The sequence below is a fragment of the Schistocerca nitens genome, chromosome 1, assembly GCF_023898315.1.
Source record: "Schistocerca nitens isolate TAMUIC-IGC-003100 chromosome 1, iqSchNite1.1, whole genome shotgun sequence".
Classification (NCBI taxonomy): Eukaryota; Metazoa; Arthropoda; class Insecta; order Orthoptera; family Acrididae; genus Schistocerca; species Schistocerca nitens.
In genome coordinates this window covers 729627801-729653506 of record NC_064614.1, presented here as the reverse complement: position 1 = coordinate 729653506, position 25706 = coordinate 729627801, and the positions used below count along the sequence as shown (strand labels likewise).

Genomic DNA, 25706 nt, shown 5'->3' with positions numbered 1-25706 from the left:
TCCAGTTGCAGGAATATTGCAAGATTTGCCGACAGCCTCTGTGTTGCGTTTATTGTATTCTATGTCTGCAAATGATGTGTACATTGCAGGTCCTATACTGTCTAGCACATTGTATACCATCACACGGCCGTGGCACTCCGTGGCAGCCACTGCGCCAGTTCTACTCTACAACGCTGCTCGCTGCCGCAGAGGGACAACGGTCGGAGATCCAGCTACCTGCAGCGGTCCTGCAGAGATCCGCAATACCTCCGACCGCCTGCAATAATAATGTCGCTGGCGAAATTCTTAATCCTAAGCAAACTTCCGCGACGAGTCGGGAAGGCAGCGCCGTTGGGGGAGGCGGCGGGGAGGTGGGTAAGAAGGCGGATATCGCAGAGGCCACGCACGTAGCGCCGCCCCCCGCGTGTTGATTCAGCAAGCGAGCCGGCCGCGCCGTCCGTGTGGGGCCGGGACGCAGAATGGCGTGCGCTCGCGTCCCAGATTAAAAACGGGACGGGAGCGAGCGAGCAGGAGACAGCAGGAGGTAACGCCGTATGGGAACGTCCCGCGGGATCAACTACTGCGTGTTGACCGCCGCGGCGCACGCGCCCGTCTGAAGGCTCGGTACGCCTGCAGTGTCGTGGGTTTTCATTACGCACGCACACTGAAATCAGTCATTATGTTTCCTGCTGCACACAGGACAAATCAGCTCTCTGTGCTGTCCTGAGAAATGATGTGAACAGTAGTAAACACCCCTAAACCTGTATTTCAGATACGTACCGGGTGATCAAAAAGTCAGTATAAATTTGAAAACTGAATAAATCATGGAATAATTTAGATAGAGAAGTACAAATTGACACACGTGCTTGGAATGACATGGGGTTTTATTAGAACCAAAAAAAATACAAACGTCCAAAAAATGTCCGTCAGATGAAGCTTCATCTGATCATAATAGCAATAATTAGCATTACAAAGTAAGACAAAGCAAAGATGATGTTCTTAACAGGAAATGCTCAATATGTCCACCACCATTCATCAGCAATAGCTGTAGTCGAGGAATAACGTAGTGAACAGCACTGTAAAGAATGTCCGGAGTTATGGTGAGGCATTGGCGTCGGATGTTGTCTTTCAGCATCACTAGAGATGTTGGTCGATCACGATACACTTGCGACTTCAGGTAACCCCAAAGCCAATAATCGCACGGACTGAGGTCTGGGGACCTGGGAAGCCAAACATAACGAAAGTGGCGGCTGAGCACATGATCATCACCAAACGACGCGCGCAAGAGATCTTTCACACGTCTAGCAATACTTTTTTCTTTAGTTCTAATAAAACACCGTTTCATTCCAAGCATGTATGTCAATTTTTACCTCTCTATCTACATTATTCCGTGGTTTATTAAGTTTTCAAATTTATACTGTCTTTTTGATCACCCGGTATATAACGCCGCAACCGGTTTCGTTCAATACGAACATATGACACTGACTAGCACGTTGCTCACATTTTTGAGCATTTTTGCCGTTTTAAGAAAATTTGTTACGAAGACTGTTGGTGATTTTTGGATGTTACATAATAATATTCTTTTAGAACTAAATAAGTTGCGGCGTAATAAATGTACCTGAAATACAGTCGTGGTAATATTTGTTAACATTTACTTTACTCAGCATTACGGCTCAACATTAATTCATAAGCCAAGTTCATTAACCACATGGTGTTTCGCATCATATGCCAGCACTGCCTTCCGCCGCCTGTGGACGTTCCGGATTCTATGGTCACTGAAACTTTTCCGTTCCTAGAATTTCATCGTGAGCTTCGCCGGATATTTTCCATTGTGTCTTGCAGATTGGAGGATCGAGCGTTCGAGAGTGAAGTAAATACTGTGGAAAAGGCGCGTAGGCGGAATTTATAAGTGACTGGTAAAGATAACCCTGTGTCAAAGATAAATAACATCGATCATCACCTATCAAATATAAAACTGATGCACCGATTCCTTACAGCGACTGTCCACATAAATATAGGGTTTACATCAATAGAAAGGAGTAACCACGAAACGTAGTGATATAGCGAATTGGTCCACAGAATCGGTAGATTAGTTTTATCTCTGATAGAGGACGACGATGGTTAACTTTTATCTCTGACATAGGATCGTCTCCTCCCATCACCTGTAATCTTTGAATACATCTCTCTTCCATAGTATTGGTCTTGCTTTCGACATCCTTCCCGTCAGTCGCCAAGACTCAACATAACGAGGGGCCCGTTATGTGCAGCGCGGATGTGGTCGTGAAAGTCTCTCGGTGTCGCATGGAAACCAAAACCCAATACAGTTAGGTTACAGTCGCTGCAGTGTGGTATGCGGCATGCTCATTTTACCTTACTAAAAACTTCATCTGAGCTGGGATTCCACGAGAAACAAAAATGTCACCATAGGAATTTACACGCTAGCTGATACGGCAGTGGCACCGTGGGCCGTTGTTTCTATATGCTACTATCAAATTTCTATAGGCACCTTTTTCAACATCACATCAGTTGAGATGATTCAGGCGGACAAAGCTGTCGCCATTCAGGTTATGACATTAGAGTTAAGCCAAGAATCCTATAACAACAAACAAAGGGGTACCCCTTCTTTGGTTCACCAGTTTTAGTTTTGACTTGTTCATTAGTCTGTTGCTGAATAATGAGAAAGTTAACCATCATCAGGATTTTGCATCTATAGCCATATAGATTTTACTTAAAGTCAAATGTTTAACACATTACTCATTTGTAAAATAGTCGCTGGTATGAAGCTGTTGTATACATCCGGCCGGGGTGGCCGAGCAGTTCTAGGCGCTACAGTCTGGAACCGCGCGACCGCTACGGTCGCAGGTTCGAATCCTGCCTCGGGCATGGATGTGTGTGACGTCCTTAGGTTGGTTAGGTTTAAGTAGTTCTAAGTTCTAGGGGACTGATGACGTCAGAAGTTAAGTCCCACAGTGCTCAGAGCCATTTGAACCATATTTTGTTGTATACATGAGTGTTAGATACTTTAAGGAATCACCAGAGCGAACCATTCAAGAGCACTACCCGAGTGTTTGGGATCCCCACAAAACTGGATTAATGAAAGACATAAAAGCAAGTCGCAGGTGGGCTGCTAGATGTGTTACCAGCAGGTTCGGTCAACACGCGAGTAGTACGGAAATGCTTCGTGAACTCATACGGGAAACCCTAGTTAGCGTAAGGACCACGAAGGAAAGAGAAATTAGGACTCGTAAGGTGGAGTATATAGTCATTTATTCCTCGCTCCATTTGCAGGTGGAACAGGGAAGATACTTTGTAGTATCTTCCGTCACATACCATACATGGGTCGCGGAGTATGTATGTAAATGTAGTTGTAGAATAGGGGATGCGTTTACTGGCTGTAAACTGGCACACTACACGTTTTTTAAGTCCGTCGGGTTAAATGTGCATCGCACTCATCTTGAGCTATAACAGCGTGTCGCACAATTTCTACTTACTCCTGTTCCTATACTTTTTATCAAAACTTCATATGCTGCCGTATTTTAGAAAAAGAAATTCCGTTCATAGTGTGACACTTCGTAGAACCTAGTCGTGACGTTGCCGTGCAGATCTGAGAGCAGGTGCACTGTCCAGCATTTATGCGTACTAATCTTTGAGGCTAATGCCAAGTTTCAAAGTGGAAACGGTCGAATAACGAAGCTTCATAAGATGTATTAATTTTATTTAGCCTTTCCTAATACTACGTCACAGTGAACACATATATTTACGTGGAACGAAGGCGATACGTTCCACCCAGGCTGTAATATTTATTAAGACACTTGCTTGATTGTGTAAGCTGCTGATCATGGATGGAAATGTCTCTCCATTCTATAACCATTACCTCTGAAGCAACACCACTCTTCTAGGGGGTTAAATAAAGAGCAAATTATTGAAAACAGGGACATCTGAAGACTATTCGTGCTCATGTAACTTTCAGGTTGGAACAGAGGGATGTATTACGATTAATGTTCGCCCCGTGTCTATTTTCCTCATGACAGGAATATCATAACCGAGAGCTTCGTCGTTGTAGGGTTCTGAGGATTTCTCTGTCTGGGAAAGGAATTCAGTTTGTTACAAGTTTTGTATGTGAAAAGAAGAGTGCCCCGAGGCCCTCTCTCAGGGTCCCGAACGAGGAGAGCTTTCTGAACGGCAGCTTATCGTAAGCTATCTGCGCAGAACTACCCCAAGTTGTGACCCGCCTCCTCCTCCTCCTCCTCCTCCTACCCTTGCCCCCCCTTCTCCACCATTCTATAGCGGCCTACACTCCAGCCGTCCCCTATCGTCCTTCACGGGCTATTTGGACCGGCCGTATCCCTAAACGGCAGGCTTTATTGACTTACTGACCCACTTGAATAGAGTTGGCCGATCCCATCACTTGCTAACTTACTCGATAACCTGCCTCCCGGTGGCGTGTTTACCGCCAAATCCGACTGTGCGCTACGCCTCTCATACACCGAGTTTCCCATCTTAGGACAAAGTAGTTCTATGATGTTGTCATGAAACACAACGCAATAACTCCTGCAGCCATACTGGCTGCAGGCTCGATTCTCACATTATGTGATCGATTATTTTTCTTTGTGGTGCCTGGAAGGTAATAGATTGATACCGTAAAATAACAAGAGCTTACTGCGAAAATGTTGAAAGAACACGGCTCTTAAAGACTACCTGTTAAGTGTTTTACGTGAATCGTGAGTCAGTTATGTTTGAGAATCACGCATATGGAAGAAAAAGGTACTGCTAGCACGAGAAACGTGTTCCATATTCACCTCATTAGGAATATTATAAGCAATACAGAAGGTTTTCGTATGAAGTTCATTTTACTGACACAATCCCTTCATAGTTTTCACACTATTACCGACGATCAGTCGTCTTAACACCTTAGCAAATGAAAGCTAGGCATTGTGGATTGATGGAAAACGCAAACCTTCCACATACTGCATTTAAAGCACTGCTTCATCTGAGATTGACCGACGATGGGCATAAAATGTATAAACACGGTATAGCAAACATCTTTTTTTTGTTTTTTGGTAATTACATATTCTACACCTGTACATTGCTTGGTGTGTATTAGGATACAGAAGTTCTTCAAACAGGTTGTGTTTCCCAGAAGAAAGGATAATAAAAGAAGATTAATGATGAGAAAACTGTGATGATATACAATATGTGGTAAGAAATTGACGATGGGTTGGTATGTGACAAGATATTGAAAGGTTTGGGATGCATACAGGGTGATCAGCTATACCTACCTAAGACGTTTTATGCAACCCGCACAACATCTGTGCTAGGAACGGTATGCAACTGGGCGACAGCCACGTAACCGATGTGCGGGAGCTATTCGGAAAGTGAGATTCAATCTGGCGCGGAATGGAAAACACAGGGAAAATCCGATGAAGCCCCGCACAAATGTGTTAGGTATGGTCTGTAGTATGCCCGTTGATAGCATCACGTCGCTATTTTCAATTCTGAGCGCACAGCGATCACATATAGATGCCTAGACAATATCGTCTCCCGAATGAGATTTTCAGTCTGCAGCGGAGGTGCGCTGATATGAAACTTCCTGGCAGATTAAAACTGTGTGCCCGACCGAGACTCGAACTCGGGGCCGAGTTCGAGTTTCGGTCGGGCACACAGTTTTAATCTGCCAGGAAGTTTTAATATTGTCTCCCACCCGCTATGAGAGCCTGGTGAGAGATTTAACGTGATGTCATGCACCCTGCATAACTTGACTGTCATGCGTTTCCTTTTTCTAGACAATTTTCGGCTGCACTCTGCAGGGACGATAAAGATGTCCCCAAAGCGTTTTCGATGGGAAGTTTTTGATCACCCTGTAATTGGCTGCCCCTACGTTTCACCTCTGCTCACATTCACCGCTGGCTGTTAGACAACATTTTGGCACAGACAACGAGCGTAGGCCGGCGTAGAGAATTGTCGAAAAGCACAGACCTCTGCCTTCTATGATGAGAGTATTGGATAGTTGATACAATACCATGGCAAGCGTCCAATTCGGAGAGCGACTATTTAGAAAATTATCTGGAAGCGTAGCTAACGATTTGCAAACAAAACTTTTTTTTCTTTTCACTGTTGTTTCTATTTTGCGACTGTTCGGATCTTACTTTCCGAACAGTCCTCGTACGTTCCCCCTCAGAAGTTTGAGTGAAGGTTAACCAACGGAATCGTACTGTAGAGAAGTAAAGTGAGGAATGGCACTGAATTACAACGTATTTTTGGATCAAGATATACCTTACTTCTGCAATACATTTACAGGTGTCTCCAATCTTTCTTTGTGTAATTAGCATTCTAGCCACAAACGTTTTAGAAGCCTCTGTAAATTTATTCCGTTTATAGTACTTAATTTTTAGTAAATGACACCATCAGAAACGACTGCAAATTTATTCCGTTTACAGTGTTTACACAGTGGAGAAGTACATAACCGGAATTTCTCTATAGATGGTGCTAGCTGTCAGTAGGGCCCATGAGACCACGTCTGCAGCTCCATCTGCTTCCTGTAACGGCTGACGACGAATGTCGACACACAGTAATCCAAGTTCCATACATCGGTATCCGTTCCAACTGCGATTTGCGGACAGCATTGGTTATCTGTTATAATTTGAAGAAAATTGCTGCAGAATCGCATCCAATGCTTGTCGTAGCTTCCGGGGAACATGCTCTTTGGAAAACACAGTGTTTGGAGTGGTTCAAAAAATTTAAAAAATGTGATTTTGACGTGAGAAACGATGAGCGCTGGAAAACACAGCAAAAATTCGAGGGCCTTATTGGATTAAGATGATACTCAAACTCAACACGAATTCGTGGAACAATTGAATGTGTTCGATTGGAAGGTATGGGAAAGGTGCAGAAAGTTGGAAAATGGGTTAAGCATGAACTGAATGAAAGACATCAAGCAAATAGAAAGACAGCTTGTGAAATGCTGTACGCCAGATACAAAAAAATCGTTTATCAACGAATAGTGAAAGATTAAGACTTATCTTAGAAGAAAGATTAAGAAAAGGCAAACCTACGTTTCTAGCATTTGTAGACTTAGAGAAAGCTTTTGACAACGTTAACTGGAATATTCTCTTTCAAATTCTGAAGGTGGCAGGGGTAAAATACAGGGAGCGAAAGGCTATTTACAATTTGTACAGAAACCAGATGGCAGTTATAAGGGTCGAGGGGCATGAAAAGGAAGCAGTGGTTGGGAAAGGAGTGAGACAGGGTTGTAGCCTCTCCCCGATGTTATTCAATCTGTATATTGAGCAAGCATTAAAGGAAACAAAAGAAAAATTCGGAGTAGGTATTAAAATTCATGGAGAAGAAGTAAAAACTTTGAGGTTCGCCGATGACATTGTAATTCTGTCAGAGACAGCAAAGGACTTGGAAGAGCAGTTGAACGGAATGGACAGTGTCTTGAAAGGAGGATATAAGATGAACATCAACAAAAGCAAAACGAGGATAATGGAATGTAGTCAAATTACATCGGGTGATGCTGTGGGGATTAGATTAGGAAATGAGACACTTAAAGTAGTAAAGGAGTTTTGCTATTTAGGGAGTAAAATAACTGATGATGGTCGAAGTAGAGAGGATATAAAATGTAGACTGGCAATGGCAAGGAAATCGTTTCTGAAGAAGAGAAATTTGTTAACATCGAGTATAGATTTAAGTGTCGGGAAGTCATTTCTGAAAGTATTTATATGGAGTGTAGCCATGTACGGAAGTGAAACATGGACGATAACCAGTTTGGACAAGAAGAGAATAGAAGCTTTCGAAATGTGGTGCGACAGAAGAATGCTGAAGATAAGGTGGGTAGATCACGTATCTAATGAGGATGTATTGAATAGGATTGGGGAGAAGAGAAGTTTGTGGCACAACTTGACTAGAAGAAGGGATCGGTTGGTAGGACATGTTTTGAGGCATCAAGGGATCACAAATTTAGCATTGGATGGCAGCGTGGAGGGTAAAAATCGTAGAGGGAGACCAAGAGATGAATACACTAAGCAGATTCAGAAGGATGTAGGTTGCAGTAGGTACTGGGAGATGAAGAAGCTTCCACAGGATAGAGTAGCATGGAGAGCTGCATCAAACCAGTCTCAGGACTGAAGACCACAACAACAACAACAGTGAAAGATGATGAAAATGGATAAATTTTTGAGTATTTTAAGCCTCGTAAATCATGGATGAATCTGGGCAAACCATCGACATGTAGTCCAAGGCCAAATCCCTTCGGAAATAAGACAATTCTCTGTATTTAGTGCGATCAGAACGGTGTCCTCTATTATGAGCTGCTAAAACCTGTTCCTTACCAATAGCAAATGGTCGATTTAAATCGAGAATCCCGTGAAAAACCACCGGAATATGGAAAAGGCCAACACAAAGTAATATTGCTCCATGATAACGTACCATCACACACAGCAAAATGGGTCAGGAAAACGATCGAGGCGTTCAGTTGGGAAGTACTAGAGCATGCAGTTTACTCTCCAGAATTTGCTCCGTCAGATTATCATCCAATTGCCTCACTGGGACATCCTCTTGCTGAACAACGATTCAACTCGTATGAAGATGTACGGAAATGGCTCGCTGACTCTTTCGCTTCAAAAGAACAACTGATTTTTTGGCGTGGCGTTCATAGCCTGCCGGCGTGGTGGGAAAAATGTATAAATAGCGATAGAGATTATTTTGAATAAAATATTGCTTATCAGTTTCAAAATAAAGATGTGTAATTATTGTAGCAAAGTTCCGGTTTCATAGTTCTACACCTGATAATCTTTCGTAAATGGTTCAGAAACGTTGTCTTTTGTAATATGCCTCATCATGCGAAACAACGAAATTAACAGGAGATATCGAAATGAGAAATTTTGAAGATACAACTTTCCGGTATATAGCGCAACGAAAAAATGAAGTGACTCGCTGCGTTAACGTGCTAAAGTAGTTTCATAAATAAAATTAGTACAATATGACTAAGATGTCATCACTGAGCAAAGTGGCGCAGTAGTTAGCACAATGGACTTGCATTCGGGAGGTCGACGGTTCAAATACCTATCCAGCCATCCAGATTTAGGTTTCAGTGATTTCCCTAAATCGCCTAAGGCAAATGCCAGGATGGCCAATTTCCATCCGCATCCTTTCCCATCACGAACTTGTGCTCTGTCTCTAATGACCTAGTTGCTTCCTGAGATATCTGTATATACTTTACTAGTTATTCTGTGGCATTCTCACAGTTTTCGTCGTATCCCTAGAGCGAACTGGGCAACACTGTTCTGTCATGAGGGGTCGTATAAAACGATGTTGGTAGGGGCAGCTGAATCACCCTGCATACACGAATTTTTGAATGTTGGGCTCCATAAGGTTCCCTTTCCGTGCAGCGACCGTGGAATATAAACTTATAAAAGTGAAGCAACCAGTCGTGGAATGATAATTTACTTATCTTGTAGCAAATCGATTTTGACTGATATCAGTCATCATCGGTGCTATAACAAATGCAAGAGACAGAGCATAAACAATAACTGCTTTAACAAACGAAAAAGTGACAATAAAACATAGTTACATCAATTACAACATATACAGATGTCTGAAAAAACAAAACATAGTTACATCAATTACAACATATGCAGATGTCTGAAATTAAAATTAAAAGTCATAACATACCACTTTTCTAACCGATAACATGCCATAAGTAAAAGTACCGTCCTTGGCAGGTTTCTATCATGAAGTGAAACATCATAGGTCAACACTACACCAAGAAAACAAGAGGTGGCGCCACGTTGCAATAAGCGCCCTCTATGTAAATACAAAAGCAATGTAAAATACAAGCAATAAGGAATGTATCACATAACTAAAAATTTATACAGTGATAGTAATTGATAATACCAATTTAAATAATTATAACAACTGAAAATGTCTGAACATTGTTTGTCACATGATAATAATAAATTAAATATATACGACAAAACTACGATCGTCAAAATTGTAAGATAAGATAATCTCGCTAAAAATATGATTCCATTCACACAAATGTAGGAAATGACACTTATTTGTCATAACGACGAAATCGAATAGTGGTATCAATGGCCATCTGCCGTTAAACATACGAACTTGTAATGTTGACCTATGACGTGTCACTTCATGATAGAAATGTGCCAAGGACAGTACTTCTACTTATGGTATGTATCGGTTAGAAGAATGGTGTGTTAAGAATGAATTTTAATTTCATACGTCTGTGTATGTTGTAATCGATGTAAATATATTTTACTGTCATTTTTTCGTTTGTTAAAGCAGTTGTTTATGCCCTGTCTCTTGTATTTGTTTTAGCACCGATGATGACAGATATAAGTCGAAATCGATTTGCAACAAGATAAATAAATTAAGTTTCCGCGACTGGTTGCTACGTTCTTTATAATTTCATATAGGGTTTTGTTGGAAGAATTTACGGACGCCTCGATTAGGCATAGGCTTTAGTACCAACAGCGAACATTGTCTTGCGAGGTCTAAGCATTTTGATATCTGCTGATGGTTGTGGTTGAAACGCTATAAAAAAAAATAAATAAAAATAGCAATATACATGGCTTTTTTTTCGCATAACCGCTTATCTCTCGTGTAGTGGCAACATCTTCACTAAGATTAAGAAGACACACCGCGAGCAAACGTCCCTGGGCGGAAGACGGGCGGGGGGGGGGGGGGGGGGGGTAGGGGGCGGCAAAGAGAGGAGGTGCTGGATGCACGCTCATCCGTCGTCGTAGACTTCGAACAGTGCTGCAGGTCCATTTAGAGATAAAAGCACCACACCAAATCCTAAGCAGTCAGTCGATCCGTGCACCTGATGATAGCAACGTGGTCGCTTGCTGACATATTGCTCTCGTTGGACACTGACATCCTGCCGTTCACCCACCGTCTAAACGTCATGAACTAGGCAGGGAGAAGCTGAAGAAACCAATGCCATTATAACTTGAAACTCTTCTCGAACATTGATTTACTTCTACGAAAACCGTGTGCGAAAGGATATTACAAGGATCCAATTTTTACTCGAGAAGTACTCACCACTGAGCACGTGCACGCGAGCGCTGTCAGGCGCGACGTTGGAGGGTGTGCACGTGTAGAGGCCGGTATCTGTGGGCACCGCCTTCTGGATCAGCAGCCGGCTGGTGGTGGCGGCGCCCTTCTCCGTCACCAGGCTCACCCCGCCCCGAGGAGAATCGAAGCTGATCACCTGCACAGAACACGCAATATCTGTGGCCACCGCCTTCTGAATCAAAGCTCGAATATCTAATGGTGGCGCCTTTGTTACTAGGCTCATACCGTCCTGCACAGAGTCGAAGCTCATTAACAGCAGAAACAGAAACTTTATCAGTTTTCCGTGCCTTACTGTGTGAAAACAGAACTCTTACAGTATGTCTGTTTTGTCCATCTATCTGTCTGTCTGTATGTCCGGCTGTTAAGGACCCTTTTTCTCAGAGAAGAGTCGACGTAAGAAGTACAAGTTGATGTCATGTACAAATGCTTATGGTCGCTTGGTGGTGTGAAAATTTTAAGCTCTTGAGTCAACGCAATCAAAAAATGCAGCCATTGATGTTGCCTATTTTTAAACTCTAAAACTCAGTCATCAAAACCTATAGGGTACTTCCCTTTGACGTAGAATCATGAAATATGGCAGGAAGTAAGCTTTCACAGTACATGTATGGGAAAAATTCGAAATTGTTGATTTGTATTTATATAACACGAAAATAATATATCTCTTCTCATGTGTTATCCGACTTCAAACTTGAAATTCAAACATTCTAGAAAGTCATGGAATGGTTGGGAACGATATCTTGTCAGTACAAATGTCGACAACAGTCAAATATCTGCAATTTCCTCGATTCCAGGAATGGATAAACTGTCTATATACATAGTTAAGTTTGTACGGATCCCTTAGTGGGCGAGTCCTAAACGTACATGGCCCGCTTTTTGTAGGCACTACCTTCGGTATGAGCAGATAATTTGCACATGTGCTAACATTTCATAAAGGGTACAACGAGATGCAGTGGTAGTCCAACTACATAAAATTTAAACTTAATGTTTCTGAACTGTGCCGAGGCGAATTAGACTGGTGATCACAGATCATCTCTTTATTACATGACTCGCTATGGACCACAGATAATATCGTCTAACCAGACATTTAAAATAAAACTAAAAACAAAAATAATTAATATTTGGCGTCCATAGCGTTCTGAATAATCTGTCAAATGAAGTGTAGATACGTACTTCACTATCGACAGGCTGGAAACTCTATGCTGGTCACGTGGATAACATCATAACTCAACTCGCCTCCTATGAAAATTACATCTTGAGAGAAGGTGTGTCTAACTGTCGTACAGTAAAACTGTAAACAGGTGCTTTATCTGATTGTTATATAGCATGAATTGAAGCTGTAGACTCAATGTTTCTTTATATTTTCGGCATCAACTTATATGAAAAATCGTTTCCTTCTTAAAAATAATGCTAATCTCTTCAATAATTACACCAATCAACAGCCATTTTGCACCTGGCATGTGATATGTAAATTTTTGTGTACATTGTGGTGTAGAATCTGATTCTACCTTTCAAAATGTCCTGCCACGTAAATTTTTTGAGTCTTTGAAATTTTTATCACTGTCTGGCCTTCAGTCACTTGACGATTACTTTCCCAAATTGAGTGAAGCAAAACTGAAGTAAACTATATTTGATGGTCCGCAAATAAGAAAACTTATTAAAATTCTAACCTTTAATTCTAAACTCGCAAATGTCTAATTAACGGCTAGTCTTCTTTCAGAACAATTGTAAGGGTCTTTTCAGTGACAGAAGAGATAATAGCTACGTTTCCATTATAAACGATCTGTTGGACTGCTGTAAGAAGATTGTGTGCAGAAAGTGAATTCTCTTATCAGATACATATGTACCAAGGAAAGCCATTGCCACATTCACTGAAACTCTTCGATGATGGTATGTTGTCAAAGAGAGTGATGAAACAGCAAACAAAGGAAGAACATCGTTGTCGCATTTTTAGGGTACCAGAGAAGATTAAAGCTGAAAACCTTTCGTGAACGAATTCTGGCCTTCTATTGGAGGAACGTATGTAGCTTAAGCAAAATGCTGGGATGGTTCCTTCGAAAAAGGCACTGCCGATTTCCTTCTCCATTCATTCCGAATCAGAGCTTCTTTAGTTCTAAATACGTATTTCCTGTTTGTTTTAATCGTTGAATGTTCGCCAGTACTGTTTTCGAGTCTAGTGTATAGCTATGGAATGTGACATGATAGAGAGAAACTGATTATACCATGGAATTCAGCACTCAAAAAGTAGGTATATCCACCAGGTTAAAAACCAGAGGCAGAAAAAATGTTTAAATTTGTTGAATAATGTAATAATTCCACTGTGCCCCACACTGGGGCACAATACTTGGCTGCTGAGAAGGCCAAGCTCAATGTATGATTTGGGCAAGCTATCTACTGAAGTTCCCCATGCCATTCCACACAATTTTTGAATAATATTGTTACGAGTTTTTATGTTGGCAGCAGTATTTGCTAGATGTTTTGTATACGAAAGGGCGAGGTCATAAACAAACATCTTGAAAAAACTGCTGCCAAGATAAATACTCGTAACAATACTACTCTAAAACTGTGTGGAATGATATGTGGAGCTTCAGTAGATATCTTGCGCATATCATCCATTTCGCTGGTCGTCTTAGCAATCGAGTATTGTGCCCAGGTGTGGCTAAACAGCTGCCACATCAACTTGATCGACGTCCAGTAGAACGACAGTATGCGGTTAACAACTGGGCAATCCGACCAACACCGATTTAGTGGGTTCCTCTGCTGAGCAATATCTATCCACCCGCAATCCGCAGATGCGAGGCCTTGCTTAGGAAACACGGTAAGCTACAGAAGAACCTGTATTTATCAATACATAAAGACATACCAAGTTTACGACGAAATAGACTCCATTCAGGAAACCCACGGTAAGCAGAACAGTCAGACGCCAGTAATACTGGGGTGAGAGACCTGTGGGGTCAGAGATGGCAACTTATTGAAAATCCTGAAGAGCATGAATGGTTCCGAAAATATAACGGTGATACTGCTGGCACAGAACTCGACTGGAAACTGCGTCAAATTGAACAGAGCTCACATTGGGCACTTTCGATGCGCAGACTCTCTTTACAAATGGCGTGTTACAGAGTCTCCGGTTTGTGAGTGTGGGGCTCCGAACCAGACAGTCAAGCACATTAGAGATGAATGCCCCTTGCGTTCCTACCAGGGGAGTTGGAGCGACCTCATGAAAGCTGATGATATCGCTCTTATATGGATTATGAACCTAGATATTAACATTTAGTTAGTTCTATGCCACGGTCTGAGCAGGCTCATTGTCTCTCCTGCCCATCTCAGCAGATGAATTGAATATAGGTGCTACATTGACTAGAATAGTTTGTAATGTCACGTGACTGAAAGTCGCCATATCTTGTACTGGTCGTTGGCATTGCGGTCGATACCAGATGGAGAAGAGTAACGCAGGACGTTTCAGCAGAGTCAGATCGTGGGTTCTCGACGTATACAGGCAGTCCACATTCAGGGTGGGTTTCTCGTCAGCCACTATGTCGAAGGCGTATCATAACTACGCAGTCCGATGACAGTGCTCTCAATACACTACCACAGAGTTGAACAACGGTTAGATGGATAACTACGCAGAAAATCACACAGCTACTCAGTGCTAGACATCAGGTTAGGTCCATTCTCGTCTGAAGCGCCTCCTCGCTACAGGAACTACCGACCATCTCACTGCACACACCACTACTTGACGCAAGAATCTCAGAAACAGGTTCTCAGGAACTGATGACAGAGCACAAAGGGTTGTTACGATGGATGGTGCAGAAACCTACGGCTCGATCATGTAAATCAGTTTTTTCGCTTAGTGAGCGGTATGCTTTCAAAAAGAAATGCGCCACCACACGGCTCTCCTAACGTGTCAGGTTTGTTTCGGGAAGTGGGGGTACGTGTGTGTCTCTCGACGTCAAGTGATTCCAGTCCTATTCATTACATCTGGGATGCCGCAGAGCGGCTGTTCCTATCTTGCAAGTAGCTCTACGGAACTCCATGCTTAGGGAAGCCTTGAGCCAGTCATGGTGGATCAGAACGATGCGCCCGTGCCTCTGGTGTCTTTTTCAGTGCATACCACGACGTACAGATGACATTGTCAGGGGGACGATGGGTTCTATACGCAACAATCTAAGTACGTACAAATCTGTTTATGTTAACGAGTTCCACATTAAAGTAATTAAAGTCAAGTAGTCACCAACCAAACCGATGACGTCTACACAACGATCCTATTTAAGCCGAAATTACCTTCCTCTGACAAGTAACATCCGCAACCTTGATCTCATGTGGAAACAAACTGTGTTAAGTGGCACAAAATCGCTCTGATGCTTTGCCCCTTAACGACAACCATTTTATCAATTTCCCAGTTGAAACTGCATTATTTATTCGGCGCCCATACACGTTATTAAATTTACATTACACATTGAAGCTATGCTTGAAATAGGTATTCACGACCACAGCTCAACAATTTGTTTCCTACACTACCGCGAAGATCTAGAAAAATCAAGGAAACATTGCCGCTTCAATTTACGAGTCGTAGAGCGTTTACTGCCAAACGCAATGGCCGATTCAGAGGTGAATGTTATAATTAAATATCTATTTTAAAGACATTCTGTACGTCATTTCTGAATGAAATCGCCATCCGCATCATAGTTATATCAGGTGGGCAGCACAGAACTGCGACAGAGGCATTGAAGAAAGGAACAATGCTACAAACGAGGTGGCCAAAGTGAATACGGTGTTGACCAATATGAGTGATGGGCTGATTGGTGAACGTCCCATCTACATGTACATCTATATCATAGACCGTAAGCCACTTGACTGTGTGCGGTGGAGAGTACTTTCGTACCATTAACTGTGCCCTCCAACCCTTTTTTACTCGCGAATAGCACACAGGAAGAATGTTTGTCGGTAAGCCTCTGTATTGCCTCTAATTTCTCCAATTTTCTCATCGTGGTCATTACTGGAGACACATTCGGACGAAAGTAATATGTTGTACGTCTCTTCCCGGAAAGTACTCTGTCTAAATTTCAATAGCAAATCTCTCCATGATATACAGCGCCTCTCTTGTAAAGTCTGCCAATGGAGTTTGTCGAGCATCTCCGTTACGAACCCGTGACGAAACGCGCCGCTTTTCGTTGGAGCTCCTCTGTTTCTTCTGTCAGTCCTACCAGGTAGGAATCCCAAATAGATGAACAACACTCAAGAGACGCGCGGGATAGCCTTGCTATCTGAGGCGACTTGGCACAGTTCCCGCGGCTGCCCCGGCGGAGGTTCGAGTCGTCCCTCGGGTATGGATGTGTGTGTCGTCCTTAGGGTTAGTTGAAGTTAGATTAATTAGTGTGTAAGCTTAGGGACCAATGACCTCAGCAATTTGGTCCCATAGACCTTACCACAAATTTCCAATACTTAAAAGTCGGTCGAAAAAGCGCCTTAAAAGCACTTCCTTCGTGGATGTGTTACATTTCCTTAAGATTGTTCCTATAAATCTGAGTCTGGCATTACTGTAGACACTGTTTCGTGCGGTTTGTCATCAACCGTGTAGCTGTATAGCAGTGGATTTCTTTCCCTATGCATGCGCACAGTGTTACATTTATTTACCGTCAGTGTCAACTGCCAGAGCCTGCACCATTCATCAATCATTTGTCTGTCCCCGGTAGCTGAGTGCTTTGCCGGCACGGTAGCTCAGCGTGTTGGGTTAGAGGGTTAGCAGCTCTCTGTAATAAAAAAAAACTGAGTTAATCGATCAACAACGAACCTTTACGGCTGTCTTACGACGTCCGCCCCGAGCAGATGCAACGAACAAAAGCGAACAAAATGAGATTAAAAAAAAAAAAAGTTGTCAGCGTGACAGAATGTCAATCCTAAGGACCCGGGTTCGATTCCCGACGGGGTCGGAGATTTTGTCCGCTCAGGGACTGGGTGTTGTGTGCTCCTAATCATCATAACTTCATCCCCATCGACGCGCAAGTCGCCGAAGTGGCGTCAAATCGAAATACTTGCACCCGGCGAAGGGTCTACCCGACGGTAGGCCCTAGTCACACGGCATTTTTTTATCAATCACCTGGAGGCCATTCTGGAAATCGTTACTATCTTCTGGTGCTTCTACTTTGTTACAGACAACCGTGCCATCTGCGAACAGCCTTAAAAATCATTCGACGCTTTCTACTGCATAATTTATATATATTGGTGGTGGTTAGTGTTTAACGTCCCGTCGTCAACGAGGTCATTAGAGACGGAGCGCAAGCTCGGGTTAGGGAAGGATTGGGAAGGAAATCGGCCATGCCCTTTCAAATGAACCATCCCGGCATTTGCCTGAAACGATTTAGGTAAATCAGGATGGCTGGAGACGGGATTGAACCTTCGTCCTTCCGAATGCGATTATATATACTGTAAACAGTAACGGTCCAATCATACTTCCTTGGTGTAATCAGGAAATTACCTTTACAACAGTAGATTTTGTTCCGTTTAGAGGAACGGGTTGAGTACTGTCTGCAAGGAGGTCTTGAATCCAATCGCAAATCTGCTCCGATACTCGATAAAATCGTATTTTTTTCACTAAACGGCAGTGGGGGACGGTGTCAGATGCCTTCGTGAAATTGAAGAACACGGCGTCAACCTGAGCGCCGTTGTCTACGGCGCTGTAGAGCTCTTGGAAGAACAGAGCGAGCTGAGTTTCATAGGATCTCTTTCTGTGGAATGCGTGTTGATTTTTATAGAGGAGATATTAATTCTTCAAAGACGTCATAATTCTTGAACATAAAATCATGTTCCATAATTTTACAACAGATTGACATCAACGAAGTAGGTCTGTAATTGTGTGCATCTGTTCTACGGCCCTCTTAAAAATGGAATGACCTGCGCTTTCTTCCAGTCGCTATGTACCCTTAGTTTATTAAGCGATCTGTGATAAATTACTGGTAGAAAGGGAGCAAGTTCTTTCGCATAATCTTTCTAGAATCTTTCAGATGTCTTATCTGGTCCTGACGACTTTCCACTTCAAAGCGATTGTAGGTGTGTTTCTTTTGCGTGAACTGCTATCTCAATAACTGCCAGTCTGAAGTTAGTACGATGACTGACACGGACGACCCTGTTACGAACTTCCGCGGTGAAACAATTCCGGACGACCGAATTCAGTATTTCGGCCTTTTCTCTGTGATCTTCCGTTTCGGTGCCAATATGATCACTGAGTGAATGAAATAGTGTTTTTTACCTCTTACTGATTTAACATACGACCAAAACCTCTTAGCGTTTTCCTCTGATCGCTGGACAAAGTTCTACTTTCAAATTCATCGAACGTTTCTTGCTTCTCTTGAATCGAAGAAGAAGTTCTCTTTGTTTACGTAACAGCTTCCTAACATGACTATTAAACCATGCTAAGTCTTTCCCATCCCTTAAGATCTTACTCGGGACATATCTTTTTAGGGCGTACTGCACGATGTGTTTCCATTTTTTCTCCATATCTTCGTGCTCATTACCGAATATTTGATGCTGACTGATCAGATACTCTGAAATTTGTAGCCTGTCATTATTTCTAATGAAACTTGTACCTTTCTTAACATTCTTATGATCACTGATACCCTCCTCTACGTTAAATTATTAGATAAGTTCAGGTCTGTTGTTGGCAGAAGGTCTATGACGTTATCCACACGAGTTGATTCTCTGGCTGTCTGCTCAAAGTAATTTTCGGACAAGACATCAAGAACAATGTCACATGAGTCCCTGTCTCTGGCGCCGGTTTTGATAGTATAATGCTCCCAATCTATACTGGCAAGTTGAAGTCACACCCTATTACAACGATATTATCAGGAAACCGCGACTGTGTCCCAAGGATATGAACATAAATGGCTTCCGTCAACAGGATATCGAACATACATGCAATTTGAATTTGGTCATCATTGCATACCCTGTGTATTCATTAATTTCACTGATTATTAAGCCAATTCCTGAAATTATATGAAATTCTTACTGTTTACTAAAAGTGTTATTGTGGCACTGTTTTTAGAATGTATATGGTAATGCCAAAATGAACCAATGTAGTTGGTGTAACACTAAGATATGAATATTTATATGGTTTTGAAAAGTCTGAAATCAGAGTGAAATATCAGTCTACTGTCAGCACGACCTCTTAGTCAACCCACAACCATCTACATGACCATTCAAACTACCTAATTTTGTGGTGATTGGAACCTATTGAACAAAAGTCATAGTCGATTTTAATGAAATTTACTATAGTAGGTGCATACCTTGCCGTTGTGCGTCCAGACCATGTCGGGAGGCGGGTCTGGCGGGTACGTGACGAGGCACGTGAGGTTGATGGTGCTCCCCGCGTCGATGAAGATGTCGGGCCCGCCCAAGATCTCGGAGCGTGGCTCTGCGAGCAAATAACGAAAACTTTATTATCAAAATGGTTCAAATGGCTCTGAGCACTATGGGACTTAACATCTGAGGTCATCAGTCCCCTAGAACTTAGAACTACTTAAGCCTAACTAACCTAAGGACATCACACATCCATGTCCGAGGCAGGATTCGAACCTGCGACCGTAGCGGTCGCGCGGTTCCAGACTGAAGCGCCTAGAACCGCTCGGCCAAACCGGCCGGCAAACTTTATTATCAACACAGAGTATGTGTCGCTGCATTGACACATGGCAATGGAGAGTGGGCTGCACTTCTGTAAGCTATTTTCTCATTGATCTGAACTATGCTCGTAATAGTTTAATACGATGAAACACTTGGATGTCATCATTCATATATTTTTACTCCGGGACATTTCCATGTGGAAACTGTATGATCTGTACTATGCTGCTAATAGTTCCATACGATGAAACACTTGGATGTTATCATTCATATATTTTTCCTCCGGGACATTTCCATGTGGAAACTGTAGGTGGTTTATATCGCTAGTGTCATAGATTACGTTTTCCAGCAGCAAATATCAAACACCTGTTGAACATGTGATAAAATTTGTCATCAGCCGAAGCACCAGTAAATATAACAATAAAATAATAAGGTTTGCAGAAGAGCTTCTGTGAAGTTTTGAAGGTAGGAGACGAGGTATTGGCAGAATTAAAGCTGTGAGGACGGATCGTGAATCGTGCTTGGGTAGCTCAGATGGTAGAGCACTTGCTTACGAAAGGCAACGGTCCCGCACACAGTTTTAATCTGCCAGGAAGTTTCATACCAGCCCACACTCCGCTGAAGAGTGAAATTCTCATTCTGGAAATAAAATAATATATTTTATTCGTGTTCTGGCTACTGACTGTTCGGCTTATTTAAAAAATCTTATTTACGGCAGGAAAGATTCTATTCAGTGCTGTAGTAGTAAACGTGAAGATGGTTTGCTGAACAAACCGAAATCACCAATCACTTCGTCTCGTTTTACTGCAAAACGTTTTTCGCTCTATACGAGCTGATATGTCAAGACCTTCTTCTTTAGAACAGGTTTACAAGAAATGGAGCGCTTGGTTCTCCAATTACGAAGAAAATCAGCAGGCAAAATAACGACTGAAGCATAGTTTAAATAATATAACATTGGTCGGAAAGTAACGTCACCAGTACAGTTCTCGCGCTTCTATTTCTCGGAGCGTGGTCTACCTGCTTGCGCTGTTTCATGGAGGTGGATGGTTTCTCACTCACGACCAAACCGTTTCTTCCAAGCTGCCGTAAAGTGGTCCTGTTCCACCCGTGATACAGCGTTTACTTGAGCAGCTGTCCACAAACAAATTATTCGTTAAACTTGGGAATTCCGCTGCCGAAACGTTTCCAAATCATGAGCTGATTTCTAGGATCTCGATTAGGACAATGCTCCCCGCAATACCACCCACTTTATCTGGGCAAAAACGAAATGGCAACGCTATCCCATCCCCACTAGAACCTAAACGACACTCTGATGAACGTTCTTTTGTTACCTCGGCTCAAGACACGCTAGAAAGTGCACCCTTTCGAGACGGTCGACTACGTGGAATTCCCTAAAGGACATTCCAATCGAGGCCTTCCAGGATGCCTACAATACTCTGAAATCTTGCTCTGTAAAATGTATTGACGCAAGAAGGTCTTATTTTGAAGAAATTTGATCCATTTTACCGTTCTGATCAACAAATTAGTTTTAATGGGCTAAGTGGCATTGCTATCAGGACAGGTGGCGTAAATTATGCCAGTAACACAGTTCTTGGACCACATAGTACTGTCATTTGTAAAACGTAGACAGATTTTACTATAGAGGAAATTTAGAGAACCGGCATTTGAGGCCGACTGCAGAATGATTATGCAGCCGCCCATGTTCATTTAGCGTGAGGACCACGAAGAGAAAAAGAACAGAAATTAGGGCTGTCACACAAGCATACAGATAGTCGCTTTTCCCTCTCTCTATTTGCGTGTGGAACAGGAAACGAAATTACTAGTACGTGGTAGCCCTCAATAAGTGGCTTGAGGAGTATGTATGTAGATGTAGACATCGTTTACTGTTTACCACTATACGGTGTTCAGAAACGTAAATGTGAGAATTATTCAAATTACCTTAATATGGGACCGTAAACTTAATAATTTGAAAAGAGGGACCAGTGGGCTGAAACGAATATTTCACATTCTGTGAAGTACCCTAAAACATTCGAAAATACAGAAATTCGAGACCATTCCAAGTGCAAGATAAGTCTCACATTTTCGTAATGAAATTCACATTGAAATTATTTTTATAATGTAACTTGTACCTAGATTAAGGAAAAGCTTACTACCATCTACAGCGTATTTACCAATCAACATATCATTGAAGCCAGCGGATCAGTTTAAGGTCATGAGAGATGATGTATGATATACTGAAATCCTCTGTGATTAAATTCTAAGTGAGTGCAGCAGAGACAAGCTGGCTGCTTGATCACATTTCCTTCTGACCAAATAGAGGTCAGTCGACTGTCGTCCCGTGTGAGCGCCGCCTACCCACATAAGGATGATGCAGAGTCTAGTACCTTGTGTTAGAATAGCCAATAATTACTGTCCACTAGTGTGCCAGTTACGCTGATGTCATATAAGTTTCTTCCATTGCATCTTGGACCTCACTGTATTCTCTGAGGCTTGTGGTACTGTAAGCTTTTAACAACGCTGGTAACAGTCTTAAATTTTACTACACGTGACATCAGAAACTGTGGATGTGCTAACGATGGCCTAACTATTTTCCAGGGACTTTGTACTTTTTCGTGACCTTTGTTTCATATTACTAAACCAAGTGTGGTACGCATTTAACGACATGTAGTCCAAATAAGAATATCATTCCACCCATATTGAGTGTTCGTAGCGTACCATCTTCATCTTTTATTATATGAGTTAAGAAAACGGAATTTGTATTGAAAGAATCCTGTTTATTCGTCTATATCAATGTTATATACTTCAAACTAGTTTTCATTTGATATTATACACTAATACCAGTGATTTTTCTACTCCTCGAAGCACATCTGCAACTCGACTTTTGAGATACCTTACAGCCCTCTCAGCAATGCGATTTCAGTCTCATATATCCTTTTTTAGTTTTTAGGAACAGAAAAAAGCCACATGGGACCATGTGTGGCCAATATGAAGGTTGGCACATCACTACAATATTGTTTTAGGCACACTTTCACGAACAACAAACCAAGTGGTAGCGTATGAACTATCGTGGAGCAAAAGTCATGAAATTCTTGGGCACAAACCCGTGCTTTTTCTGATTTTTCATGCAAGCGTCGTTGCACTTGTAACTAGTGCCTGTGTTTGATGGTCCGACTTCGTGAGAAGAATCCATGGTGCACTATTCCACTAAAATTGTAGAACCAGTAACATAACCTTTACGTTTGATCGCATTTGTCGAGCTTTTGTCGATCATGGCGATCCAGAAGACTTGCAATCGGCCAGTAAAGTCTTAGTTTCAACGTCGTATCAAAAACTCCACTTTTAATCACCTATTACGACGCATTTCAGTAGTTCTGCGTCGTTGTCGCTTCATCTAGCGACTTCTGAGCAACTTGCAATCTGTGCGATTTTCGTTCGATACTCAGTAGTGTTTCATATCAAAAACGTCCAAAACATTCTTCCGTGATGAGCGAATTGATATTCCATCTTCTATTAGGTATTTCTCAGATTATGATCTGACGATAGATCATAGTCATTTTATATTATCCTTTCCATGATTTCATCGGTCGATGATATCCTGCGGCGTCCAGGGCGCTCTTCCTAAACGCCTATACCAATCATAAGCCCTCGTCCTACTGAAGTAAATAGTTCATATTTTTAATCTGAAATATATTCTCGTCTAATATAAATTGTAATCCAAATTATCTGAAGTATTTTTATACAAAACAAAGAAACCCGACAATGCTGCACATTGCTAAATATGTTTAGGATTTGGATATACGTCCTAACCTCTTTCTCCCCTTCCATCTGTCCATCTCCTCCGCTTCCTCTACTTCTCTCTGTTCACCTCCTCCTCCTCTCCTTTGTCCATCTCTTCCTTCCCACGCCCTGTGCATCTCCTCCTCCCCTCTCCCTGACCATCTCCCCCTGTCCCTCATTATGTCAGTTTCCTCCCCATGTCTATGTCCTTACCTATCCCACTCTCTCTCTCTCTCTCTCTCTCTGTCTCTCTGACATCGAGCGTTGGTTATTGTTATTGTTTTTTAGAAAAATATATAGATTACGTCCAGATGCCAAGAACTTTTAGACACAAATGCTAACAAAGATTCTCTGTTATATTCTACATATTTACATACTGTGCACACTACGTATTCATATAAGTTTTTCATATTAGGTGCATTGTGCTGCCATCTACTGCCAGGTACTAAGTATTAGTGACCTCAGTAGTCACTAGACATCGTGAGAGAGCATAATGGGGCGCTCCGTGGAACTCATGGACTTGGAACGTCGTCAGATGACTGGGTGTCACCTGTGTCATATATCTGTACGCGGGATTTCCACACTCCTAAACATCCCTAGGTCCACTGTTTCCGATGTGAAACTGAAGTGGAAAAGTGAAGGGACACGTACAGCACAGAAGCGTACAGGCCGACCTCGTCTGTTGACTGACAGAGACCGCCGACAGTTGAAGATGGTCGTAATGTGTAATGACAGACATCTATACAGACCATCACACAGTAATTCCAAACTGCATCAGGATCCACTACAAGTACTATGACGGTTAGGGGGTAGGTGAGAAAACTTGGATTTTATGGTCGAGTGGTTGCTCACAAGCCACACGTCAGGCAGGTAAATGCCAAACGACGCCTCGCTTGGTGTAAGGAGCGTAAAAATTGGACGACTGAACAGTGGAACACGTTGTGTGGAGTGAGGAATCACAATACAGATCGTTGCGATCCGATGGCATGGTGTGGTTATGGCGAATGCCCAGTGAACATCATCTGCCCGTGTGTGTAGTGCCAACAGTAAAATTCGGAGGCGGTAGTGTTATGGTGTGGTTATGTTTTTCATGGAGACGGCTTGCAACCCTTGTTGTTTGGCGTGGTACTATCACAGCACAGACGCACATTAATGTTTTAAGCACCTTCTTGCTTCCCACTGCTGAGGAGAGATTCGGGGGTGGTGATTACATCTATCAATACGATCGAGCTCCTGTTCGTAATACCAGGCCTATGGCGGAGTGGTTACACGACAATAACATCCCTGTAATTGACTGGCCTGCACAGAGTCCTGAACGGAATCCTATGAACACCTTTGGGATATTTTGAAACGCCAAGGTCATGCCAGGCCTCACCAACTGACATCAGTGGTGCACTCCGTGAAGAATGGGCTGCCAAAGAACCTTCCAGCACCTAACTGAAAGTATGCTTGCGAGAGCGGAAACTGGTATCATGGCTAAGGGTAGGCTAACACAGTATTGAATTCCAGCATTATCGACGGAGAGCGCCACGAACTTGTAAGTCATTTTCAGCCAGGTGTCCGGATACTTTTGATCACATAGTGTACGTTTAAAAAATATTTCCTATGTCCGTCTGAACGTTTGTTAGAGTAAAGCGTAAAAATTTAAAGTAAACCGCTCAAGACGTTTTCGCGATATTTGGTAACAACATTTGCCGTTTATATATCGCTGTACATTTATGTATTACACATATTAAAAAGGTATATATGTCCGTCCGAATGTTCATTAGAGTATAGTCTAAAATTCTAAGGTAAATCGGGAAAGTACTTTTCTATATTTTTGGCAACAATATTGATCAGCTACTTCTTTGTATACAGTAGTACACATAATTAATAACTGCCGATACTACCAAAACGGATATAATTTTTTTGACAACTACTAATTGACCAAGTATCCAATTTCACTAACACTGCAGAGGCGCTATTCAGGTATGATTACCAACACAACAACAACAAAATCGCGCATATCTGACTGGCTTACGTCGAGAAATTACAAAATTCCCGTCACGTGCCTCGTATACCGCCTCGTTCATCTGAGAACAAATGCTTTATTCATAATCAGACCCTATGAGAAATAAATTTTTTCGTGTGCATCGGCTCTATATTTTCAATGGTCTGCAACATCAGTTACACTAATTGTACGCCATCTACACAATGGAGTCAGTATCCATTGATAATGAACTATTTGGAAATGCGTTGGAGATATTGCC

The 25706-nt window shown here is 42.3% G+C and overlaps 1 protein-coding gene across 1 annotated transcript in view; it reads right to left on the bottom strand.

Annotated features, from left to right (window-relative positions):
• The window catches only part of LOC126236896 (zwei Ig domain protein zig-8-like), a 724735-nt gene that overhangs the window by 25520 nt on the left and 673509 nt on the right, over positions 1 to 25706 (bottom strand). The window contains exons 4-5 of the mRNA XM_049946543.1: positions 19350 to 19477; positions 11041 to 11209 (exon numbers count right to left, since the gene is read on the bottom strand). Of these exons, the coding sequence (XP_049802500.1) occupies positions 11041 to 11209; positions 19350 to 19477 (297 nt within the window). The remainder of the gene's footprint in view (positions 1 to 11040; positions 11210 to 19349; positions 19478 to 25706) is intronic.